The sequence below is a fragment of the Schistocerca gregaria genome, chromosome 6 (genome assembly GCF_023897955.1).
Source record: "Schistocerca gregaria isolate iqSchGreg1 chromosome 6, iqSchGreg1.2, whole genome shotgun sequence".
In the NCBI taxonomy this organism is placed as follows: Eukaryota; Metazoa; Arthropoda; class Insecta; order Orthoptera; family Acrididae; genus Schistocerca; species Schistocerca gregaria.
Genome location: NC_064925.1, coordinates 368,982,654 through 369,010,348, shown reverse-complemented (window position 1 = coordinate 369,010,348; position 27,695 = coordinate 368,982,654). Strand labels below are relative to the sequence as shown.

The following is a 27,695-nucleotide window of genomic DNA, read 5'->3' as shown; positions in this document are numbered from 1 at the left end:
TCTCAAAATAAACTTTCCGCAGACAAAAGGGGACGGGGCTATACGAGCTGAGCGGAGTAAAGTCGAACGGATGAATGCCGTTCCCTGTCTTATTATGAGGTTGATTGAGTTTGTGACTTATCAGCATTGTTATAATTACAGCAAAATCCATAGACTTAGACTACCAGAATAGAAATAAACGTCTAACAGGAATAACAGGTGAGAAAGATTACATATTATCTTCTCGGTGTATGCAAGAAAATGAAATTTTGACAGAAAATTTTTAGCCATACGGACCAGTTGTACAGTCCCCGGCTAGCAACTGCTTAAGTTCTAGTCTGGAAGTAGTGCAGAAAAAGTGTTGTACGGACAACGCCTAATCGGAGAATAATCGCGGGATTACTAAACTGGTGATTCTGGCAGGGTTAGTGAAGTTAATCAATGAACAAATATTGACAATAGCAGGAACACCTACAGTATTGGTTATGACAAGATTGTTTGTTAGGACGAGGAAGGAGAAGAAATGGGGACATCACAAATTATGAAAGAATAAGACAGTTACAAATTTATATAAAAAATTTGAAATACTACTTTTCGATCTCATGCTTGAGAAACTGGCGTGTATGAATGAAATATGAAACTATTTCCTAACACAAAGCTTTTTGCTTGTGGTAGGCCTAATAGGCATTTGATATTGGTATGTCGTGAATTATATTCTGTCGTGTTATAAAAATGACCATTTGTGCCAAAACAGTCTCGTTTATTTGGTGTTTGTTACAAAACTGCTGCAATATTAGAAAGGCCTGTTTTGTTTTACCTAGCAGACAATGACAAAATAGACAAAATCAGATCGAGAAACGACACCAGTCTTGGGGTATTATTTATATTAAAAGCTTTTTCAGTATTAGATAACGACGTTTCGATTTTTCATGTAGCATAACGTTTGACGAACTTTGGTGAAGTAATAGATTCTTTCGTAGAAAGGAAAGTACGCTATGTAAAGCTGTAGCGAGATTAGGGAGAAAAAAATGCTAGGAGCTAAGGATTGAAGAAATGTGTACTTTCTTGCTTGTCTCTTGTCTTTATTGGTTTTATGTATCCTATATTTAATTTTATGTCACACAAAACAGCAAGTTATTAGCTAATAGGCAATAAAGAGTGCATATTTTCTGAAGAGTTCTTGTTCTCCTGATTACAAATAATGTCATCCGCTATTAATTGTAAGATTTTTTAAAAAAGAGCGGCAGGCTGACAAACCGGCTGACTGGGAGCAGGAGAGGCACCACAGGACATTTCAGTTTACACTGTCCTGAATGTAGTCAGATGGCATCCATTACAAAATATACACGTTTCAATTCCACAGAGCAAAATACAGTGACGTGCTATAGTAGAATGCTGTATGAAAAAGCATGGCACTGCACTTCGGCACAATTAGACCAAACATGTCTTTCATTTCTTCGAATACATATGTTTTATGCTTCAGACTTTTCAGAAAGATGTGCACTACAAGATGCACATATTTTTGAAAATTCGATTTTTTAAGTATTGGCCCGGTTTGCAAATACAGTAGATCTGGAGCTGATGTGCAGAGCAGTCTGAGTTATAGTGGGTAGTCTCCACGTGACCACATTTAGTGATTTTGCTGTTTCTCTTTGTTTACTCTCATATCAAATGAAAACAAAATGGATATCTGTGGCCGGGAGCTATCAGGTGAATTAAAACACATTCACATAATTATGGAAGGCTAAAATATGTTATTAGTTTCAGATTTTATTTTATTTCCACCTTTCTGACAATCAAGTGTTAATTGCTTTGCAGAACAATGAAGTTATTTTTGTCTGTTTGCTAAAGAAATTTGACCTTTTCCACAGAGGCAGTCAATGTATTTGAAACGAAATGGTTAATTCCACGGTACTGGCTAGTTTCAACTGTCCGCTGCATTTCAGGTGCACATTTTCATGTTCTAGCATGTATGGCATTAAGCCACAATAAAAAACCAAACATGATACAATACAGTACTGGTGCTACAAGACACTTTACATCCCGAAATCCACACTGAAAAGCTTAATACCAGTTTGAGGTCTACTTCATTGGGAATCTGGACATACAAATGTGCACTTTAAATATGCACTTTAAATGTGCACATTTTAGTATGGTTCACGAAATTCCGATGCTCTTGGAGTATCCTGTGATGTCTTGCTTCTTTTACGATATAATGTAAGTTCTTAGGTCGCTGGAAAATGTTGCGAATGCTGGTTTGAAAAGCGTTGCTTTCAAAGTAAATACCCTTTTATGCAAGTTGAACTATGTGCGATAATGTTCCATGAATTTCTTAAATCACAGAGCGTTTGACTGTCATTTAAAAATCAACTCTTTGATGACGAGCCATTTAGAAGAATGTCAAACCCTGAACATCAGACATTTATGTCATTAAAAATTTTACTGCCACATTTGTGTGATATATCTTAAAGTGTAACTTGAGCAAAAAAAGATCAACATCATATGCGAAAGCTTAGCTTCTCTTGCAGCTTATTAACCTTAGAGACCAATACTAACATGTGAAAGATTTGCTTTTCTTGTAGCAACACTGTAAATTAATTTAAACCATTAACTTGTGTGTTCATGCTACTTAACTGTGATGTTGCTGTTGACTGACTACATCACGTGTCCTATGTTCTGAACATTCGCTGTCATCGGCTGGCGAGATCACGTGAGCTATGACTGGCTTACAAAAGCGCATCGCAATCTCGATTTCAATGATTCGGAAAGTAACATGCGATGTTTGTTGGAATTCCAATGTATACTTTCTTAATACGAAAATATGCAGCATACACCTCGCTACACATTAAAGATATTTCCAAAACTTGTCTTTTTCCATGAGTTTCGTTTTCTAAAGTGCCGGGAAATTCTACACTCGTGTCTAAAACCATAACCATTCAAAGGATTGATAAGTTTTGTCATTCCGAGGGAAAGTATACTGTCACTTAACATGGAAAAAGTTTGTTTTCACCCAGGAGAAAGTGTATTTTTAACCGGTAAATCCGGGAAAAATCCAGGATTTTTTTTTTTTTTTTCCTTGTCTGGGTATACACTCTGGTTTAGCTCTATTGACGGGATGTGAGCTGTGAGGCAAAGGGTTGGGGGCAGGGGTAGTGTAGGTATGGACAACGATATAGTGTAGACATGAAATGACACAATTTCAGAGAGTTTACTGGTCTCATACAGATACGATTTTATCTATATAGACTGAAGTGGTGAGTGAATTTTCATTTACTGCTTCGTTCTGTGTACATAAAAAGATGATGTGCAGGTTCAGTAGTAGGCGACATACCACTGTGGGGGGGATAGTGGGTAGGATATTCCTCATTTCAGAGCATGACAAGAGGTAGTTGAAACCCTGGTGGAGAAAGTGATTCAGTTGCTCCAATCATGGGTGGCACTGAGTTATGTGAGGAGTGCATATTTGTGGCCTGGCAGTGTGTATGTGGGAGGTAATAGGTGACTGGATAGACAGGGCATGGGAAATTTGTTTCTGGACAAGGTTGGGAGGTAATTTCAGCCTTTGGGGACCTAAATGATACCCCTGGCATATTTGAAGAGGGATTGGTTGTCACCACAGGTGCGATGATCATGGATGGGTTGGCTGTGTGGAAGAGACTTCTTGATATGGAATGAGTGGCAGCTGTCAAAGTGGAGTAATCACTGGTGATCAGTAGGTTTGATATGAACAAAGGTACTGATGTAGCCATCCGTGACATTGAAATAGCACCAGGGAAGGTGAATGTTGGTTTGAGGAGGACCATGTGAAGCGAATGCGGGAGAAAGTGTTCAGGTTCTGGAGTAATGTGGATAGCGTGTCCTCACCATCGATCCATATTGTGAAGATGTCACCAGTGAATCTGAACTAGGTGAAGTGTTTGGGATTTGGGGAACTAGGTGAAGTGTTTGGGATTCTGGGGGGTCATCAAGGATTCGTATAGGTGGCCCATGCGTAGGATGATGTCATACAGGTGTCCACTTTTGTACCACAGATTTGTTTGAAGATGATGACTTCGAATCAGAAGTAAGATCGTTGTAGGTGAGAGTATCATTGGCTACGGTGACCAGGAAGTGAGGTTGTAGGTTTCGAGTCAGTCAGGCATTGGGAAAGGTAGTGTTCAATGTTGGCAAGGCTGTGAGCATTTCAGATGTTAGTGTAGGAAGAGGTGGCATCAATAGCAATGAGCATGATGCCATTCGGCAAAATAACAGGATCTGTGGAGAAACTGTGGAGAGAATGGTTGGCATCTTTCGTATAGGTAATATGCTGAAGATGTTGCTCAATGAGAGCAGCGATTCTCTGTTGGGGGGCACAGTAACTGTCCACAATGTGGTGTCACGGGTGGTTGGGCTTATGGACTTCAGCAGGCATGTGGAAGGTATGAGTGCAGGGAGTGGTAGGGGGTGAGGGGGTGGGGGCGAGAGAGAGAGACTGGGGGGAGGTATTGGGATGGGCCAAGATTTGAGGAGAGTCTGGAGGTGCTGATGGATTTCTGGAGGTCACTAGAATGGGTTGGTAGGTGGATTTCTCTGACAGCTGGTGGAGTTCCTTTGCCAGGTAATCCCTGCAGTTCACAACCACAGTGGTGGAGTCTGTGATTGAAGAATTGCAGTGGTGAGGCAGTGGGGGAGTGGGCCACATTGTGGCCAGCCATGCGTCACAAGGTGCTTGCCCATATCTACAAAACGGGAAACACTGCAAACGTGCCATTTGGGGGATTCCATGAACTAGGCAATAACGTAGTAACATATGTGGGATTGAGTTGTAGCTAGGGATAGGGAAAATTTTCTGTATGGCTCTTTCTGTCAGTGTCAGTAGAAACTTTTGAGAAACAGGGTTAATCGAGCCACAGGAAGCTGTCTTAAGTTCTTGTCAAATAATAGTTTGCCTAGTAGAATTTATGGAGGTGGTGTGGGATTTTGTGGGAAAAGATTCCTCAATAAGCAACAATCAACATACCCATTAAGTACATACTGTGGAAAACACTGTTGGAGCAACAATTAATGCTACAATCCTAAACAATGTGCACAAGCAGTGGGTCAAAAAGATGTTGAACCAAGAGGTCAAAGACTGCCAGTGTTGTTATAAAGAATGCATTGAGACTGGTGGCTATCGCTTTCACCTATTGCCGTGACCTTAAGTTACATTTGATGTAAGATGTAAATTGTTCATGTGACAAAAATGTTTATTTCTGACCAGTATTTTCTCATATCAAAGCTGCTAGTTTAGAATACTTGAGCATCTGTGTAATTTTGAGCCTAACAGTAGCTTACAGCAAGGAAAACTCTCTCGTATAAGGTTTCAGCACCAACATAGCATGATTTCTTGGATGGTGAGACATCAGCATATTCAGGTGTGCTCCAGGGAAGTATGTTGAGACCTTTGTTCGTGTTATGCATTAATGAAATGGCAGGCAGTATTAATAATCCTCTCAGACATTTTGCAAAAAAATCCATGATAAAATACTGTCTGAAAACCTGTACCAACTATTCGGCGAGACCTTGATAACATTTCAAAGTGGTACAAAGATTGGCAACTTGCTTTAATTATTCAAAAACAGAAAGTTTTGCACTTGTATCGTATGACTGCAATATCAATGAGTCTCCATAGGAGGCAGTCAGCTCAATTTTTAGGGACATGAAACTGAAGAAACACACAGCCAGTCCTAGGTAAAATAGGTAGAAGACTTCAGTTCATTGACAGGATAATGATCACAAAACACTCTTGTGGCCTACTCGAGAATATTGCTAATTTTTATGGGACCTATCCCAGATAGGACTAACAAGGAATACTGAATGCATGCAAAGGAGGTGCCCACAAATGCTACCAGGTTTGTTCGACCCTTGGAAGAGCTGAAAACCCTGAACTGACAGATGCTTTAATACAGATGTCAACTATCCTGTGAAATCCAAGATACAAAGTTTCAAGAACCAGTAGTAACAAATAAGGAATCTAGGAATATACAATGGCTATTCATAAAGTAACTTCAGTTTTCATATAGTGTGCATAGTAGTAGAGATAGTGGCACCACTGTTGCAGTGGAGTGCACCTTGAATGAATAGGCTATGAGCAGCAGAGAATCGAGGTCTTTATTCCTCTCTGAGCCACATGCTTTTAAAATGTTTGCTGTAATCAAGTACCAACATTTGTGAAGTATGAAGTATGTTCTGTACTTAAGGTTTCTTGTGGAAAAAACTGTAAATCTGGTGAAGTCCATACAGTAGTTTAGGGGCCAAATGTAATAGAATGGTGCTGTATGTTTGAAAACGGGCAAACCAACGTCCACGATGAAGAAAAAAGTGGTCAACCAAGTATTGTGAATGCATACTTGGTACAGTTGGTTGATGAAAGGCGGAGAGAAAATTGTAGATCCATCTTGGAGCTTTGTTTTCATTTTCCACAGGTTTTGGTTGTGAAACGTGAATGCAGAAACAAAATTGCAACCAATGCATTGGGGCTGTACTGGGTCACTGGGAAAACCCAACAAAGTGTCATCAAACACTTTTCCAGCAGGAAACTCATGGGAACTGTTATGTGGGATAGAAAAGGAATTTTGCTAGTGGAATTCTTGGAGAGAAATGCCACAGCTAATGTTGGAAGATACTGTAACACACTAACGAACTTGAGAAGGACCATTCAAAACAAATGTCGTGGCATGTTGAACTCTGGTATAATTTTCCTGCCCACCCCCACCCCCACCCCCTGCATACAGTGCTATGTACTGTGACCAAACTGCAAGAGTTCAGATGGAGGTATCAGATCGTCGTCCTCACTGCCCTGATTTGACACCAAGTTATCACCTCTTCCTGCTCATGAAGAGGTAGCTTGTCTCGAAGTGCTTTGGCGATGATGAAAACCTGTGTCTTAGGTTGGCTTCAGTCACAGGGAGCAAAATTCTGTGGGCGTGGAATTTCAGAGGTAATCAGACAATACGACAAATGCCTCAGTGTGGCTGGAAACTGTGTGGAAATATGAAATACTATGTGTACTTTCATGTACAACAAATCCTGTAACTTCATTCCGATTTTTTTTTTTAAATCTGATGAAGTTCCTTTATGAATAGCCTTCGTAGTACAACCGATATGTATCACTCCCATTAGGCCCATGAAGACAAAATTAGATTAATTACAGCATTTACATAGACATTTAAGTAATAATTCTTCCTACACTCCATACACACATGAAAGAGAGAGAATTTCTAACAAGTTGTACTGTAGGACATACCCTGTGGTGCCATGTACTGGCCAGTGGCTAGCAGAGCATGGATGTAGAATGGGCTGCTCCATCTCAAGTTTCACTGGCAAGCTGACTGGCACTCATGGGCACGTGAACCCTGTGGGGTAGCGTTGGAACAGCCTTATGCAGATGTAGGATGCAGGCAACTGGTGATTTGTATGCAGAAAATCTTGAGTTGTTCCCTTTGTGTGGACTGCCTTCCATTCACTTTCTGTATTTACCTCATCTTGACAATTTGGTGCACTCGCTCATTATGTTGAAATAATAATTAATTGTTTCATCAGTAATATGAAATCTTTGGTTTTGATGACAGACTGATCTATAGCACACCCTAGGTTGTAATTTACGTTTAAAGGTGATGGCTGTATTTACTCTGAGCAAAACAAGTAGTGGGATTTTCTTATTTTACTTTTTTATTTTTTTTAAAAATGGGTTAAAATGAGGTATTTTTCTGAAGCAGTCGGACTTCTTTGCACATTGGTAGTTAATATTTGTCGTTGTTACCTTCGAAATTAAAAGATTATTTTTCTCAAAATATATATCATTTTATCAGTATGCCATTGGCTCCTCTAAATCAGCTGTTTTTCTGCCAATGTATTTGCCTGATTGAGTGAGAAAGATGTTACCAACATACACTTCGTTAACGCTTACCAACAGTTCATGTGTACATAATCCACACATGAGTGGAATATTTCTTGTGAAAAGAAATAACGTGAGGTGATACATGTTGTATTTCGTAGTAATACATTGGCAAAGTGACTGGATAGTTTGCTTAATCTAAAGGCAAAGACTGCTGTTGCAGTTAAATTTTATCTCACTGCTCAACACTTATATGCAGTACACAGATGTATTTCCCACGCCAACATTCCTGGCATCTGGATAGGTAGTCTGTGTAATTTAAGTGAAGTGTAGTTTAAGTGAAGACACAAAATTTCAGTCCTGCCAATTTTTAAAGCTGTATGCTGAAATATCAGAGATGCAACTGTAATTTCATAAGAGATGTGCAAATTTCGCATTGTCGTATATCAGTAAAATGAAAAGCTAAGTAGGCTTGAAAACATTACACTCACATGTGGAACTCTGAATATATCGAATATCTGTTCCTTAAAATTATATTCCTGAAGCGGCAAAATAAATCGCCAAGGATTTGTGTTAATAACCTGGGTGGCAAAAGAAAGCCCAATCATAATATATGTGAATAAAATGTACACTACAAATGGGAACGATGATATAGCCACCAAAGTATCATAGTTTTCGACAGCATTAGTAAGTTAGCATTGCTTGCTACAGGCCATCTTTTCATAGAGTCCATATAAATACAAAAACCAAGTACAACACGTTGTCTTCCTAATAGGTTTATGACCAGACTTAATGCAGTGTGGAAAACCTCTTGGATTTTTTTTTTTTTTTTTTTTTTTTTTTTTTTTTTTGTAGTTATTGTTTATCTTATAGTAACACAAGAATCTGAACAGTGAATAAGTGGTAAAATGCCTTCTAAATAATAGAATTATGAGCATCATAAAGACAATGAACTGTATAGGACTGACAAGTATTTGGGGGGGGGGGAGAAGAGAGAAGGGGGGGGGGTTAACATGGTGAAGTTAGCAGTTACTGCAGAGGGAAGGAAGTTCACACCCCTCTCCCTCCTGGATTTATTCTGAAATTGAAAACTTTGTCCTAAGAAAATTTGTGAAAAGGGTTAGTGATTTGTTGCTGAGAAAAAGGCTGGATCACAACAGTATTAATGATAGACTTGTAGTTACTGTTTGGATAGACTTGTAGTTACTGTTTGGATAGACTTGTAGTTACTGTTTGGAATGGCTGAACTGGTGCACTGCACAGTAAGACAGACATGATAGTGTTGCGTGCACTTGTAGGTCACCTCACACCTGAAGTATAGGATTAAATTGCTGCATTTAGGATGAAACTATTCCTTATACCTGAAGGTATGACTTAAAAACTGCATGTTTTTGGTGGTATCTTAAAGAAGTCATTTAAAATCAGGCTAAACTAATTCAGATTGGCTTTTAGAAAGGGATCATGTATTCATTGTATCTGACAAGACTAGAAAAGCCATCAGTCTGCCTTTTTGAGTGGATTCTCTATTCATGGTGCAAAATGCAGGTTGTTTTGAAGCCTTTGCATCAAACATCTTGGGTGTAACAGATCATGGCATGGTGAACAACTTTTATTTGAGATGTTTGCTGATGCTTCCCAGCAACTCTAGTTATCTTTTAATTGAATTCACGAATTGAATTGTCACAGTACTAGCAGTGTGTACTAACCAGGTGTGCTGCTTCTGCATATTACCTGTCCCAGTAAATTTTAAGAGTGATTTTCAACAACAAAACTCTAAAAATGAGTGAGGAGAATGGTGTCTTAGAAGGTTGGCCAACCCCCTTTCATGTGTAGCAGATGATTGAATCATAGGAAACACATATTACGTGCAGATTCCACAGAATGCTGAAGCTTTGCTGTGTATCAAGTGCATAACCAATTATAAAAGCCACCTAGTGTTGCCAGCAAATGTCAGCGAACATTTTATCTGTAACAAAAATTATTCCCTACGACATGATTTATCACCCCTAGACGTTTACTGCAAGGACTTTGAAACACCCTGTATAACCTAACACTGTCATCAGAGGATTCCAGAAGTTCTGCATGCCTAATGCTCTGCATGGTATCAAGGACACTGTAATTTGGAAAAAATGATGAAAATACTGACAGTGATGAAACAGGTATGTGTAATGAAATACAGATTTTGTAAACAGGTAGAGTGACATAAATTTCTCTGCATTGAGTTCTGAATTAATGTTGCAGTTTGTATTTTGGCCAATAAGGTAGTACATGGTATGTAATTATAGTCATATCACTATAATGGAAACAGTATTTCAGTGATATAAAGAGCATTTCTGTGCTGGGTAGGGTATTTTCTGCTTGCCTTACTTAATACATATGCAAAAATACAAAACGACTGTGGCAGATGATTTTGGGTACACACAGTATGCTGCATCATTCTGTTTCAGAGCTGGAAAAACAGAAGTGCTGTCAGACGATTTAATAGAAGCAGACCGAAGAGTAGACTACATACGAACAGCATGTCAGAATACAGGGAAGAAACTGACCAACTGTTTCCCCTATCAAGGGCAAGAGATCGACAAAAGAGTCGTAAGTATAAAATGACATTTTTTCCTTCTTTAATATGAAACTATAAAATTTAACACTGTAGCAAACACTGTCAATAAAAATAATGACATTAGTTCTTCCTTTTAGAGCCCAATCCTTCTCTGTCCACTTGTGTTACCATATCCTCTTCTTTGTGCATTATACATAAACACAAAATTTGTTCTCTTATAAGTTGAAATTATTGGTGTTCTCTTTGTTGTTACCTGTTTCTGGGTGTAGGTCATATATCTCCCAATGTGAGTTATTATGTCAGATATGGAGTAGCAATTCCTATTCAAACTTCTGTGAGTTTCTTGCTTTTTTATTCATATGCTTCTCAAAAATTAAACCACAAAGACTTGCATAGCTGTGTGTCCTTTTGAAGTTGTTCAACTCTTCGAAGCACATTACTCTAAATGGTACTTGCGCTGTAGCAGTTTGGAAGATTGAAGTGGATGATTTGCTTCTGTAAATGACATTACTTAGTAAATGACATTAATTTAGATCACTTAGATTTTTAATTTTATTTTAGAGTGTATCCTTCATTCATCAAATTCTAGAAATAAATAACTACAGTTACCTACTTATCTGCAAGAAGATAGGCCATAATAAGGAAAATGATTGACCAAATTCCTATTCAGTACTGAAGTTTGAGATGAAATCATAAGCAAACTAAGGAGCGAAACATTAATAGAGTGAGTGCTGGATCCCAAATCATTGATTAAATGAAATGCTGTATCATGTTTGCAAAGTTTCCAGGACTGCATGTCTTAATATTCCCCTGTATTTCACAGTCCTGGACTATAGTACCAGTCCTTTCATATCCAATTGTAAAGTATAATTGTGAAGTGAAATGTGATAAGACAGGTATCATGGTACAGACTACAAGAATTGTGACAGAATAATTAAGAAGTGTATTATAATAAGGTGGTCAGAAAACAGGGACTAACCTGTTACAAAAAGATTTCGGGCTTGCAGCCGGTCATCATAAACTTCATTGCACGATAATAGCCAGCCATCTTCAGGTGAGCCTAACGAGGACTGACTAAGACATTCTCCACTCCGTCTTATATAGTGCGCTGATAGTACTGCCGCACATGTGTTGCAGTCGCGGAAACAGAAGGACCACACTGCCCAGCGGCAGCGCCATCACTGGTGGAACTCCAATACTCAGCTGTCGTTGGTATTGTTGCTGGCCGCAGCTATCAAAGTCTTCTGACGTCCTCATCTCAAGCAAATTTTGGAATAGGCGGGATTCCATGTGTTATTCAATTGGTAACCACTGTCACGGTTCATTAGATTTCCTGCAATGCGTATTTTAATGGATTCTTTGATAATGGAGTCCCAAAAAGTTGTTGCTGCGGCCAAAATCGAAGTTTTGTCATACTCCATTGAATGTCCGTTAGAAATACAATGTTCTGCAACTGCAGACTTACTGTGTTGCAGTAGGCGAGTGCAATGTTGATGTTCCGTACAACGCTCTTCCACTGAATGCGTTGCCTGTCCTATATAGGCCATACCACATTGTCACGGTATTTTGTAAATTCCCGCCTTCCGCACTAACAAATCATCCTTCACTGATCCCAGCAAATCTGAAATCTTTGAAGGCAGACGAAAAACCACTTTCATGTGAAAATTATTAAGAATCCTTGCTATTTTTAAGAAGATATTTCCAACGAAGGGAAGAAAAGCTAGGGAATTGGCTGGCGCTCTATCCTCTTTATCCACTTCCTGGTTCCTGGCTCCAGTTGAGAAGGCCCTGTTAATTAACGGGGTTGAGTATCCATTGTCTCTGAACACCATCCTTAAATGTTGTGCAAGTTCCTTAGGCAAATTCTCTGCATCCGACACCATATGTGCCCTGTGCACAAGAGTTTTAAGTACACTCATGGTGTGGGATGGGTGATGGCAACTTGAAGAATGCAAGTACAAATCAGTGTGAGTGGGCTTACGATAAACAGAATGTCCCACCGACCGTCACTCTTTCGTTTAACCAAAACATACAGGAATGAAAAACAACAATCGTTTTCTAGTTCCATAGTAAATTTGATATTCTTATGGATGGAGTTAAGATGATGAAAAAACACCATTAACTTTTCTTCTCTGTGGGGCCACACTATGAAAGTATCGTTGACGTATCTCCAAAAAACAGTTGGTTTACAAACCGCCGATTCAAGTGCTCTCTCCTCAAAATCCCCCATAAAAAGGTTAGCCACCAGAGGAGACAGAGGGCTGCCCATGGTGACACCGTCAGACTGTTCAAAATATTCCTGGTTAAACATAAAACAAGTTGAAGAAAGAGCATGTCGAAACAAAGCAATGTTGTCTGATTCAAACTGTCGACCAATTAGAATCAAGGAATCTGCAAGAGGTACTTTTGTGAAAAGGGAAACTACAGCAAAATTTACTAGAAGATCCGAACTACTTATGTGGAGAGCCCCCAGTCTGTTGATAAAGTCAGCAGAGTTCCATATATGATGTGAACATTTGCCAACAGATGGTCTCAGCAAAGAAGCTAGATGTTTGGCTAAATCATATGTGGGTGCGTCAATATTACTCACTATAGTCCATAAAGACAGACCTTCTTTATGCACTTTAGGAAGACCATACAGTCTCGATGGTATGCTGTCATGTGGTCTTAACAGCTTGATGGTCTCTGGAGCTAATGAGGAAGAGTTCAAAAATGCACACGTCTTTTGTTGCACATATGCTGTTGGGTATTGATCAATTCTCCTATACATGGTATCACTAAGTAGACTATACATTTTCTCCAAATACAACCCACGAGGTAGAAAAAGTGTAGAATTACCTTTATCAGCCTTCAGCACCACTATTTCCGGATCTTCTCGGAGGTTGCATAGTGCAGCGCTTTCTTCAGCGCTTATATTACTGTGTTGGGGAGGAGCTTTCAGAAGAACCCGACCAGTTTCCCTTCTTATTTCTTCAGCAGCATCCATTGGAAGGCGACGTACAGGTTATTCAACAAGACTTACAAAACTTATAAGAGGTACTACACTTGGTGTAGGTGCAAAATTAAGACCTTTGCCCAAAGCTGACAATTTCGCATTGTCTAAAACCTCTGCGAAATTAACCATGGAACCTTGTGCAGTTATTTCCTGTGGCGTCAGCAGTTGTGGTACCGAGCAATCAAATTTCAACATCTGCCGGGAACTAGCAGCCTTATATACCCAATCAAACTTGGCTGAAGTCACTCCACCCATCCAGTCCCATGAAATGAAATGTTGTGTGGCTAAGGCCTCCCGTCGGGTAGACCGTTCGCCTGGTGCAGTTCTTTCAATTTGATGCCACTTCGGCGACCTGCGGGTCGATGGGGATGAAATGATGATGATTAGGATGGCACAACACCCAGTCCCTGAGCGGAGAAAATCTCCGACCCAGCCGGGAATCGAACCCGGGACCTTAGGATTGACATTGCATCACGCTGACCACTCAGCTACCAGGGCCGGACACCCAGTCCCATGATATAGCATGTTGCAGCTGAGTCTTGCAGTTCCATGAGCAAGGGCGCTGTCACTGGGCGGTGTGGTCCTTTTGTCTCCGCGACTGCAACGCATGCATGGCAGTACTATCAGCGCACTATATAAGACGGAGTGGAGAACGTCTTTGTCAGTCCTCATTCGGCTCACCCGAAGATGGCTGGCAGTTGTCCAGCCGAAATATCGTGCAATGAAGTTTATGACAACTGGCTGCAAGCCCGAAATCTCTTTGAACAGTTGATTCGCCGGGAAAATTTCAAATTTTACAGGGCCTAACCTCTTTAATTTCTCTTGAAGTACTTTCCATTTGTTATTTTTAAACCTACCCTTGTCGTTAGGGTTAATGAAATATAACATAAGCAGATAAAAAATTACTCAGTAAGCAATAATGTGAGAAAATACATTTGAAAGTATGTGGAAGTGAGTGAGCTTTAGGAGCCACAGTTTTTTTTTTTTTTTTTTTTTTTTTTTTTTTTTTTTTTTTTTTTTTGTTGCCCCCCGGAAGGGTTGAAGGGAAAGGAATCAGTATGAAGAAAAGGACTGATGTAGTTTTGGAAATGGGAGGAGTTAGGGGGAAAAGTTGTCTGGAATCCCGGTTCAGGGCAGAGTTGCTGGACAGGATGTGAAGGAAAGAGTGATTGATGGTACCTGCACTGGATGAGATTTGAAAACCTGAGAACTTAAAGGTGGAAGGTAGGATAATAAGCCTTTCCTTCTCATCCTGTCTGGTAAGCCTCCCTTGATCTGGTGTTCAGGGCAACTTTTCTGTAGTTATTTCTATTTCCTAAACCTCAACAGTTCTTTTCTTGCATCTATCTTCCTTGCCCTTTTACATCCACTTCTACATTTATACCTTGCAAACCACTGTGAAGTGCACAGCAGAGGGTGCATCCCAGTGTAGCAGTTATTAGGGTTTCTTCCCGTTACATTCACATACAGAGTGCGGGAAGTGTGATTGTTTGAATGCCTCTGTGCCTGCTGTAATTATTCTAATCTTATCCTCATGATCCCAACATGAGCGATTTGTAGGGGGTTGTATTATATAGTGTCATCATTTACAGCCGGTTCTTGAAACTTTGTTAGCAGACTTTCTCAGAATAATTTAAATCTGTCTTCAAGAGCCTGCCAGTTCAGTTTCTTGAAAAACTTTGTAACACTTTCCCATGTATCAAACCAAGCTTCTGCCAGAAGAAAGAATCATTGGCTCTCAAAGGTCCTATATTTCCACATCTATTACATGTCTCTTCCCCTGCTGCCACTTGGTGAGTAGAAGATGTATTTAGAGTATAGGCAGCAGCTGTAATCATTACTCTTAAATATGTTTATTTTGGAAACTGACTAAAATATTGACCACTAATTTTCTTTGACGCAGAAAAAGATTCCAGAATACATCCTAGGAGCTGCAATGCAAGAAAGTGGGACAGGTGATAGTTGCCTTTTAGGGTGAGTTCCAGTTTTTGATATTATGTATTTCTTTCGTAAATTTATTTTTAACGCAGCCATGAAAAATATTTTGCTGAATACAGGGCACTTCAAAAACAGGACTGTATCTTCTACAGACTAAAGATGGAAACTTTGGGTTAATTTTAACTTACCAGTCAAAATTAAAAGTTTATGTTGGCAATTGTTATAAAATGGTGCTGGCTGGTTTATATGGTTGCCAGGAGGAGTACCCCTGGTGCAACTGGTGCGCTCATTTGCACACCTGTTCATTGCTCAGTGTGTTTTTACTCAAGATGGTGATAACACTGTCACAAAAAGTGTTTTGCACTCTTCATTTCATTGGGAGCAATTCAGGTACAGCTATTTGGCGTGATTTTTGTTGAGGGTGCAGAATTGAATGGATGTACACATCGTGCATTGCACCATTGATTTCAAATGTTGCCTCTCATGGTATGTGATTTGTTTGTGGGAGTATGTGAAAGCTTCCATTTATGTGGCCCCTTTCAACAATTTTGGGTAAAGTGTGACACTACATAGCAACTTGAATGCATAACTGTAGACATGTTCACAAATATATGAAATAAGATTGATTATCATCTCGATGTTCAGCATTCATGATGTGGAGAGTCCTTTGAAGATTTATGAACCTAAATATAATAGTAAAAAGTACCCCAAGTTTGAATTTGTGTTAAAAGTATGATGGGTCTTATGAAAATAAAAACTCTGTTGTCCAATGTGTAAGTTAAAATCCACCCCACATTTCTATCTTTATTCATGTAGAAGATATAGTCTTGTAAAATTGGATGAATCATATTGGAAAAACCTACATTATAAAGTGTAAGTAATTAAGGTCTCATTTTTTCGTATCTTGCCAGGATGTGAGGAAATAAGGCATATTGAATGTTTTAGGTCTACAACTTTGCTTCCACCTTTTTTTTCTTGAAGTTAAAGGTTTTTTTTGTGAAAAACTGACAAAATGTATGATTTAGGACACTGGTCATAGCTGACGACTACTTTCTCTCATCTTTTGGCCAGCATACAAATCTCGCGACTGAAGAACTGCGTGTATTTTGAAGAGATCCTTGCGTTGATCCAATTTTGCACTTGTTCGACGCTGGTCATCCAGGCTGTATGCCATTGACCAAAAAAGGTGGTTATTCAGAGGGAGCAGTGTCTGGAGAATATGGCGGAAGGCGTAGCACTTCCCATTTCATTGTTTCCAAGTATGTTATTGTTGGGTTTTGCGACCTGAGGTCAAGCATTGTCATGCTTCCAAATCACTTTTTCATGTCTATTGCTATATTATGGCCATTTTTCTTTCAGTACTTGGCTCAAACACATTAGTTGTTTTTGATAGTGATCTCCTCTTGATTGTTTCAGTGCTTGCTCAAACACTTCAACTGCTTTCAGTAGTGGTCTCTTCTTGTTTCAGTAGCTTCAAAAACCTTCAGTCTTCCATCAGTATGTCAGTCTTATACATAAAAATCGCTATTTGTGCAGTGTTGGAACCATTCTCTGCATGTTCTTTCACTAATAGGTGCCTCACCAAAGGTCTTATCGAGCACTGTATGAGCCTCAGCTGCAGATTTCTTCATGTTAAAGTAGAAAATTAAAATTTCCTGCAAATGTTGAGAATTGAGCTTGTAAGCTGATGCATTCTTTTGAGATTAAGTTTATGATGCAACCACAAACTAACATTTTGATGGCGTTATGTTGAGAACTGTCCAAGTTCATTGTACGACACTTATGACCCACAGACTGCACCATCATTTGCTGCTACTGCCATGTGCTGCAAAAATGGCAGAAGTAAAGTTGTAGAACTGATGTCTTAATTTTTCTTAGTTAAAAGGGGGTATTTTGTAAATTCTTTGGCAAGATAATGAAAGTCTTCACACAATGTTTGTATTGTTGTTTTAAATAAAGTATATTTCATTGTGATCAAAGAAAAAGAAGCGATCATCATATGTACCTATGAGCTTTGATAATAAGTGTTTGGTCCTGATTGCAGACTCTTAAGGCTTTTTTTGTGCTCTTTAGGTTTTTATTTATTTATTCTCCCCCTTGCAAAATAAACTACATGTATGGATCCCCTTATAGAGTGTGTGAAGTAAAGTTAGTAAAGCATTTCGTAATTATTAGTACCATATTTACTTGAATCTAAGCCACACTTTTTTTTCCAGTTTTTGTAATCCAAAAACCCACCTGCAGCTTAGAATCGAATGCAAAGTAAGCGGAAGCTCTAAAAAAATCTTGGTGGGTGCCACCACAACTAACTTCTGTCATCGAATTATGTAGCGCTACACAGGCATGCTTTGTAGGCACAAAGATAAACACTGGCGACAAAACCTCTGCATCAGTAAAAAAAAAAAAAAAAGGGGGGGGGGGGCGGAAGACGAGCTTTTTTTTCTTCACCTCAAGTTTCGACCACTGCATTTTCATACATTGTCCAACAAAGTAAATACAAATTCCGTATTGTTCATCTTCGAATGTAGCAGCATTTCAATGTACTACGAAAATCTGACTGTCAAGACTGTTTTTGGGGTGTTCGTCAATATTTTTTCCTATCTGCGACAAGAGATCATTGCTAATAAGAACTTTTATGAATTGTGAATCACATGCAGTATTCTCTTCACCATAAGAATAATACGAATATTAACATTTTGCCATGTATTCTTTCGTGTTTGCTGCTATCTCATTTAAATCCTGTCTACCTAATAAAATGCGAAACTAGAGTGAGACAACAGTAAACGTGGAATAATATACATATCATGTCATGTTTATATTCATATTATTCTTATGCCTAATAGTGATACAGTCAGAAATGACGCACGGCAACTGACAAGATTTTTAAATCTAAGATGACCAATTTCTGTGCAAAATGTAATGTACTACAGAAGCGTCTGCAAAGATTTTCAAACGGAGAAAATTTTTCGCTAAACTCTCGTTCAGAACATCATCTATTATATGCGTTCTATTATTTGGTTCTTGTTGATCATTATCAAAGAAAGCAGCAGTGTAAGTAACAACAAATAGCCATCTCTCACCATTGTTTTGCTAATGAGACAATTCCTCTCTTCATTTTTTTAAATTTTTTATTGTAAGCGGTGTTACCACGCACAAAAACTAGTCAAGCCGCAAGCGGCGACACGTCGTAAACACTCATTATCAGAATGCGACATACAATGCATGACACAGTACAGTATAATAAAGAGAATGCCACTTATCAAATCAAAGAAAAATAAGCAATCAATTCAAACCAGACGAAGCATGTGAAAAAGGAATGATAACTATATAAACACGGACGCATAGCAATGGCTACACGGTAAAGCTTAATTGCTTAGCTTAAGACTCGAACCAAACTACTGTAGCTGTATTGTCATTCATTCAACCTACTGTAAATTGTGTCTCATATTACAGTGGACCAACTTTGTTTCGATTTGGAGGTGCGACCCAAAACTTTTCTCTCCTCTTGAATTTCGAGTCTCAAATGTCAGGTGCGGCTTAGATTTGGGAAATTTTTTTTTTTTTTTGCTTGATTTCGAGTGTCAATTTTCAGGTGCGGCTTAAATTCGAGTAAATACGGTAGTCCCCCTACCCCTACCCCTACCCCACCACCTCCCCATATCTATCTCACTGGATGGTAATTCCTCGTAGCAAGGAAAACAGAAAAATCTTCTCAATGAATGTTGCTGGAGAAAAGCTGTTTTCCTGCTCACTATGTATTGGGTAGCAATCTTAGTTTATGTTTATAAAGACACTTCTTGATGGTTAATTTCAATGTGTATCATGCATATGGTAGCATAGAGATATTAGGTCTGACAACTGATGATCTATATGACTTCTGATCTTTACAGTATGCTATAATGAAGAAAGAGTTATAGCCAGCCACAATTTTTGAATCAGAGATTTATTTGACCATAATCAGTTTTAGGCCTAGGCCTGCTGTTGGATGGCAGTGGTGATTTTGTATGCTGATTTCATGTTTCTGTCTTGAAGGAAAGGCACTACATTACATCATAGGAGTTTGCTTCCTTGACATGTGATGCATTGAAACATGAACAAGACAAAAATGTGAAATTTGTACACAAGATCACTGTTGCTCTCTGATGATGGGTGTAGGGTCAAAATTGGATCCAATGAAGTAAACCACCCATTTAAAAATGTGACTGGTGGTAAATCTTTCTCCAGTGAGTTTTTACCAGTACAGCAGTGGTGTTCTCAAACAATCGTGGGTAAAATGGTGTGTTCGTGGTCTCAGCTGGATGTTGCAGTTTTTGATATCTTCTGAGAAGTGTCTTTAAGTCTGGCAACTTTGTAATGAAATCCGTAACTTGGTAAAAATAAATAAATAAATAAGTAAACAAAAAATAAACAAAATTCACACAGAAGTGTGTAGCTGAAAGGAAAATTTTCACATTTATATCATGGAGTTACAATGCATAAGTGACAGTTCTTCAATTTTTGGGGCTTCTCTTGCAGAGACACGTTTCATTCTTTGTTAACCGAAAAGTTAAATGTAGCTTTCATATTTTCATTGGAAAGCAACTTATAGAACTATATTGTAGCATAGTTGCTGTTAAAGAATATTCCCCCCCCCTCCCAGATTACTGAAGAATATAATATTGAGAGCAGAAAGTATTTCAATGTTATGTGCTTAAATTACGAAGACATATTCCACTAAATGGAGATAACCATACGTACCTGATCATAAGACAAAGTTTTTTCCCAAATTTGTTATTCGAAAAAACACAGGGTTGTCTTATATTCACAGATTAAATTGTCACTGCTGAGGTCAACATTTTTATGTTGTTTAGTAGTGTATACAGGGGTTATCTTAACATTTGCAGATGAAGCTTGGCCTATTGAAGTCACGTGCAGATTTATTTTGGAGAATTTGGAAGTGCATGTCTGGGTAAACAATACTATTTTACAGACAGACTTGTGAGTTCCAATAACCGGAGGCGCCCAATGCAGTATATGCATTGCCAGAACGATCACGTGACAGCTGACTCGCACAGTGCCAGTGTCAGGTCTACGCGATAAACTATAAAGGAGCCACTACAACTGTGTATTGCTCTGCTCAAAATTTGACAGATTTGTGAAACACAGGAGGAAATAGCATTAAATTCTATCAACTTACAAATTATTGTTGTATTTGAACAGGTTTGAAATAAAATTTCTCTTACTGTACACATACAGATACAGTACACAAACATTAATGCTCCTTTTTTAATTAGAGGTAACATTCAAAAGCAAAAATGTCATCCTTCAAAATACACTACTTGACTGAACCCAGATCAGTAGTATATTTGATTATGAGAAACTCCAATAAGGTACTAAGCAGTTTGAAAAAGAGAAATTTGGTCGCCGTTCACGTATCGATATAAGATTATATGGTTGAAATGGAAGTGTGTAACAAAAGAAATAAATCATACTAAACTGACTGTAATTGTTATTGCTAGAATAAATTACAGCAGTAAGACTTGTTGTGGAATAGTACAAACAGGCATCAGTAGGAATAGTACAAACAGGCATCAGTAGATCGTGGGGTGAGCAAAACTTCGAGAATTGGACTGAATCGTGATTGTGAAATTTTACTTATGTAGTAGTTGCTGTTGTTACATACAACCTGTACCAGTTTCACAGTTGCTCAAGCACAGCACTATGGAAGGGTTGGAGGGGGACCAGTCACACTAGCTTCCTGAGAAATAGGACAAGTGCGAGGAGTAGAGTGGTGAGCTTGCAGCAAATTACATTATGTTGCCAATCTATACTGCTTGCTTTGGCTTTTCGTGAACATCTGCCAAGTTTAAACTGCTCGTTGCTTGAATCTATTTGTAATCAGAATTGAATTGAATTTAAAATTGGATTAATACCCAAAAGTAATATTCATTTCTGCAGGAGACAGTGAAACTCTAGATAGGGGCCAGTGACATACTAAAAATGTTTTGTACAGCGATGTTGTTGGCGTTTGCCGTGCTGAATGATGGGAATGAAGGGGGTGTGTCAGCCAATGAGAGAGCAGTGGGCAGATGATATGTTTGGAAGCAAGAGACATAGAGACAATTTAACATTCTCACATCAATCTGGAAGCGAAATCCGATATGTATTCAGAAAAAACAGTTGTGTTTGCAGGTCCCACGATGACCACAACCTTGGAAATCGCAACACATTCAGAAGGAAGAGCCAAATATTTGTGACAACTAAGATATAAATTTCACAGATGTGCTATTAGGCTGATGGTTAAAGTAATGATACCACAGGTGACAGGGTTGGTAAGCAAAAAAGGTATAAAAGAAAACCATCCTCAAATTAATGTAAACCATTTCTTTTTCTTTATTTTATTTCTCCTTTTATTATCAAATGTAGACAATCAATAAATGGTATAAGTTTAGATTATGTATGAGGTTAACATTTTAGGCAGATACCTTGCATCAAAAAAACAGTTTGTAATTTTGGTTAATCAGACTACGTTAAAAATTAATTTTTCTCAAGGAGCTTCTTAATCAAAAGGAGGGGGGGGGGGGGGGAGGATCATCTTATATTCAGGGTTACTTAGACCCAGATAAATATGATAATTTACTTCTGTTACTATCCTATAAATATATTTATCTGTCAGTAATGATGATATTGTTTAACTGTCATCACATAACTTTATGAAGAGTATTGTGAACATTTGTTACAGAAATATTCTTCAACGGTGTGGTGAAGTCGAACAAGACCTGGCAAACTTGCTTGTCAGCTATGAAGTGGGCGTTGAAAAGGCTGTGATAGAACCTTTACAAAATGTGATAGATGTCGATATTCCTAATATCAGCAAACACAAACGGAATTTGGCAAAACTCACATTGGACATGGATGCTGCAAAAACTAGGTAGGTTTCACACCATAAAAATGTATGCAGATGTGCTATATGGCTGGAATGTTGTTGAAATAATTTTTGATGGCTGTGTAGGTATCAAAACTCGGTGAAGCATGCGAACACAAATGCACGCTTAGATTCCATAAAGGATGAAATGGAAGAGGCTGAACTGAAAGTGGAACAGTGCCGTGTAAGTTTTACTATTACCATTTTTGCTTGCTATCAGTGGTAAGAAGTATGTCAGTTTATAAAGTGATAAACAAAAAACTATACAGCTTCGTCTTTAATTTGTACTTCAGTGTAAAGCGTGTTCTTTATTTTGGACTTCGACATTTGAGTTTTGTTCACACACACACACACACACACACACATACACACAGCTATAGTTACTGAACTGATGAATTTGAAAATGTGCAATGTGTACTGCTCAATTCAAGTTACAGTATGCTTTATATTAGTTTCATATGCAGTAAACTAATTATTAAGTTTATATTTATTGGAATAATATTGTATTTTGACCTATATAAAGTTGTAATTTGTATAGTAAAATATCTTACAGATTATATAAATATATTAAAAACAAAGATTCCAAGACTTACCAAGCGGGAAAGCGCCGGTAGACAGGCACAATTAAAAAAACAACAACAACACAAAATTTCGAGCTTTCGCAACCGGCGGTTGCTCTTTCCTGATGAAACAACTGCTGGTTGCGAAAGCTCAAAATTTTGTGTATATGAAGTAAACTAAGTATAAATTTATATTCATTGGAATACCATTGTATTTTGTGCAATATAAAGTTGTAATTTGTACAGTCAAATGCCTTACAGAATATATAATAATATTTTGCTTCTGATTTTTTTTGTAGTTAAAAATTTTGTATGCATTGCAGAAAGGTCCCTCTGGAATTCAAATTGTGATTAACAAAGAGAGGTCCCCAGGGGCGGAATCTTTCTTTTTACCCCAAACCACCTGTACAGTGGTGTAGGTTAGGTTCCCGTGTATCGAACCCTGCAGCCATTCGTCCTGATGAGACCTCGTTTGCAAGTAAGTAACAAAACAGAATTTCTTGTGGTCCACTACAGCCTTGTGAAAAAAGCACTGATTTCAAAAGAGTTCCAGAGCCTAGCAGTTACATTGTTTGACCAAAAAGCTGAAGGTTGTGGGGGACTTGCAGCTCAATGGATGAAATCTACTTTTTTTTCCATATTTATGAAAAGGACTACAATCATTACTTTTATTCAGTTAATCAGTTTAATTATAATTTTTCATTTCTATTCCCATTTAACATCGTATTAAATTTTTTATTTTTTCTCATTTCTTCTTCTTCTTTTTATTCTCTTTTTATATTTCAGATCTGTAACCATATGATTTTAGTTATTATTTTGCATTTAGTCAAATTAATTCCTTCCGGATTGTAGTTTGCTGGCTTTCTGGGGGATGAGTGAGTGGTGATGACAGGCCATGGAGCCGAGGGCAAACACTGTTAACCGTTACAAAGAAATTTTATTGATTTAAATAAATGACATAGTGAGGCAGACATGAGTAGCTCTCCCTGTTGCCCCTGACAAATAGTTTCTGCCCATAGCTGCTAAGCTGGCGTCAGTGGTGTTAAGTGGTTTACTGTGTCAGTGTTCCACTTGGGTAACTACTCTGCAGGTGGCACTGTCCACAAATCATATGCCAGTGATGCTGCTGGAATTCATGGTGGTCAAGCAAAATTCAGGGTGTATACGACCCAGGATAACCGGGAGATACGGGAAAAACCCGGGAATTTTTTCATCTGGGAGAAAACCGGGAAAGACCCGAGATTTTTTTTTTAGAATTCCGGAATTTTTCATTGTTTTAGTTTTCTGTTAAATTTTTGTAATTTTGACTGGTACGAGCCGATACTCTAACTAAGGAGATCACTGTATTCCGCCACTGCTGAATAATACTTTAACAATAAAACATAAATGAGAGAAAAAAACAAAAATAACTTAAATTGCCAAGGAAATGCGTCATATACAACGACACACACTGCTCATGCAGGCATCTGCCAACAGCAAAATGCGTCAAAGGCTTTAGGAAGATTATACAATACTTCATAACAACAAATTGCCTCCGTGAGTGTGAAGTCAACTGTTTACATTAGATATGTTTTAGCAGTTACGAGCGGGCCCATGCACATGCGCACTTTAATCGTGCTTGATTAGTAGATACTCCAGCTTCTGGCTAAAGGAATGTGGCTGTTGGCTGTGCAAGCATAGATGCTACCGTGAAAAGGGGGCGACAAATTCATTTTCTTGAGAAAAAAAAGACTTGTTTCACATAGCTCCCTCCTAGCATCCAGTGCACGTTGGTCTATCGATTATTCATATGATTTTGAAATGCATCCCTGTTAGGTTTTGAACACATTTTAATTGATTTCTGAATTGATTTTTGAATGCATGCATAGTGTACGTGGTGTCTCTGTCAGGAGAATCCTCGTTGCATCTAGAAATAAATTTTCCGCAGACAAAATGGGGCAGGGCTATATGAGCTGAGCAGAGTAAAGCCGAACGGATGAATGCCAATCGCTGTCTGATTATGTGGTTGATTGGGTTTGCAAATGATCAGCATTGTTATAATTACAAGTGAAATCCATAAATTCAGACTACCAGAATGGAAATAAACGACTAACAAGAATAACAGTTGAGAAAGATTACATATTATCTTCTCGGTGTATCCAAGAAAATGAAATTTTGCCAGAAAATTTTGGGCCAGATTGCTACATTAGTAAGGACCATTTGTACAGTCCCCGGCTAGCAGCCGCTTAAGTTATATTCTGGAAGTAATGCGGAAAACGTGTTGTACGAACATGTTACAAAGCCTGACCAGGGAATAATGGCGGGATAACTAAACCGGTGATTCTTGTAGGGTTAGTGAAGTCAATCGTCGAACAAATTTTGACAATGGGAGGAATAGCAACAGAATTTGTGATGACAAGATTGTTTGTTAGAACGTGGAAGGAGAAGAAACGGGGTCATCACACACATTATGGAAGAATAAGACCATTCCAAATTTATATAAAAAATGCATAATACTACTGTTCGATCTCATGCTTGAGAAACTGGTGCGTATGAATGAAATGTGAAACTATTTCGTAAAATAAAGCTTTTTGCTTGTAGTAGGCCTTATAGGCATTTGATATTGGTACTTAGTGAATTGTATTCTGTCATGTTATAAAAAAGACCATTTGTGCCAAAACAGTCTCGTTTATTTGGTGTGTGTTACAAAATTGCTGCAATATTAGCAAGGCCTATTTTGTTTTATCTAGCAGACAATGACAAAATAGACGTAATCAGATCAAGAAACCACACTTATTTATATTAACAGCTTTTTCAATATTAGATAAACGACATTTCGATTTTTCATGTAGCATAACGTTTGACGAACTTCGGTGAGGTAATAGATTCTTTCGCAGAAAGGAAAATAAGCTAAGTAAAGCTGTAGCAAGATTAGAGAGAAAAAATGCTAGGAGCTAAGGATTGAAGAAATATGTACTTTCTTCCTCGTCCCTTGTCTTCGTTGGTTTTATGTATCATATATTTAATTTTATGTCACACAAAACAGCAAGTTATTAGCTAATAGGCAATAAAGAGTGCAAATTTTCTGAAGAGTTATTGTTCTCCCGATTACAAATAATCCCATCCGCTATTAATTGTAAGATTTTTTAAAAAAGAGCGGCAGGCTGTATAACCGGCTGACTGAGACCAGGAGAGGCTTCATAGACTTTCAATTTCCACTGTCCTGAATATAGTTTGATGGCATCCATTACAAAATATACACGTTTCGATTCCACAGAGCGAAATACAGTGACATGCGATAGAAGAATGCTGTATGAAGAGGCGTGGCACTGCACTTTGGCACACTTACGACCAAATGACATGTCTTACATTTCCTTGAACACGTTTTATGTTTCAGACTTTTCAGAAAGATGTGCGTGCTGCAAGATGTACATATTTTTGAAAATTTGATAAATCTTTTTTTAAAATAGTATTGATTTGGTTAGCAAAGTTCGTAGATCTGCGGCTGATGCACAGAGCAGTCTTGAGTTATAGTGCATGGCCTCCACATGACCCGTGTTTACATTTAGTTAAAAAATGGTTCAAATGTCTCTGAGCACTATGGGACTTAATTTCTGAGGTCATCAGTCCCCTAGAACTTAGAACTACTTAAACCTAACTAACCTAAGGACATCACACACATCCATGCCCGAGGCAGGATTCGAACCTGCGACTGTTGCGGTCACACAGTTCCAGACTCTAGTGCCTAGAACCGCTCGGCCACCCCGGCTGGCTTACATTCAGTGATTTTGCTGTTTCCCCCACGTTTACTCTCATGTCAAATGGAAACAAAACGGATATCTGTGGCCGGGAGCTATCAAGTGAATTAAAATACATTCACGTAATTACGGAGGGCTAAAATATGTTATTAGTTTCAGTTTTTATTTTATTTCCACCTTTCTGACAATCAAGTGTTAATTGCTTTGCAGAACAATGAAGTTATTTTTGTCTGTTTGGTAAAGAAATTTGACCTTTTCCACAGAGGCAGTCAATGTATTTGAAACGAAATGGTTAATTCCACAGTACTGGCTAGTTTCAACTGTCCGCTGCATTTCAGGTGCACGTTTTCATCTGCTAGCATGTATGGCATTATGCCATAATAAAGACCCAAACGTGATATAATACACTACTGGTGCTCCAGGAAAATTTACATCCCGAAAACCACACTGAAAATCTTAACATCAGGTCGAGGTCTACTTCATTGGGAATCTGGACATATAAATGTGCACTTTAAATATGCACTTCGATGCTCTTGGAGTATCCTCTGATGTTTTGTTTCTTTTATGACAAGATGTGTGATGTTTCAATGTTTTACATGTACATACATATGGGCTTCCTACATCATGGTACTTGAGCAAGCGCGGTGTCGCCTGTTCCTTACGCTCTCTGGCAACTGCTGAAACGAACCTGTTTCTAACAAGTCGCGGGAAAATATTGCGAATGGTAGTTTGAAAAGCGTTACTTTCAAAGTAAGTATCCTTTTACATAAGTTGAACTACTTGCGAGACTATACCATGAATTTCTTAAATCACAGAGCGTTTGACTCTCATTTAAAAATCAACTCTTTGCTGATCAACCATTTAGAAGAATTTTGAACCCTGACTTTCAGACATTCGTGTCATTATTAAAAATTTTACTGGCACATTTGTTTGACATATCTTCAAGTGTAACATGCCCAGAAAATATCAACATTGTATGCGAAAGCTTTTCTTTTCTTCGAGCAACACTATGTATATTTATTTAAACTATTAACTTCCCTGATGGTGTGCTCATGCTACTTAACAGTGATGTTGCTGTTGGCTGACTGCATCACATGTCCTGTGCTCTGCATATCCGCTGTCATTGGCTGGCGAGATCGCGTGACACGAGCTATGACTGGCTTAGAAAAG

At 38.4% G+C, this 27,695-nt stretch overlaps 1 protein-coding gene across 8 annotated transcripts in view; it reads left to right on the top strand.

Annotated features, from left to right (window-relative positions):
• The window catches only part of LOC126278994 (rho GTPase-activating protein 17-like), a 157,616-nt gene that overhangs the window by 24,250 nt on the left and 105,671 nt on the right, over positions 1-27,695 (top strand). For all 8 annotated transcript variants that reach the window (XR_007550774.1, XM_049979309.1, XM_049979311.1 and 5 more), the window contains exons 3-6: positions 10,282-10,423; positions 15,290-15,360; positions 22,046-22,234; positions 22,316-22,412. Coding sequence is in view for 7 of the 8 variants with exons in the window: in XM_049979309.1 (XP_049835266.1) it covers positions 10,282-10,423; positions 15,290-15,360; positions 22,046-22,234; positions 22,316-22,412 (499 nt within the window). In the remaining variant the exon portion in view is untranslated. The remainder of the gene's footprint in view (positions 1-10,281; positions 10,424-15,289; positions 15,361-22,045; positions 22,235-22,315; positions 22,413-27,695) is intronic.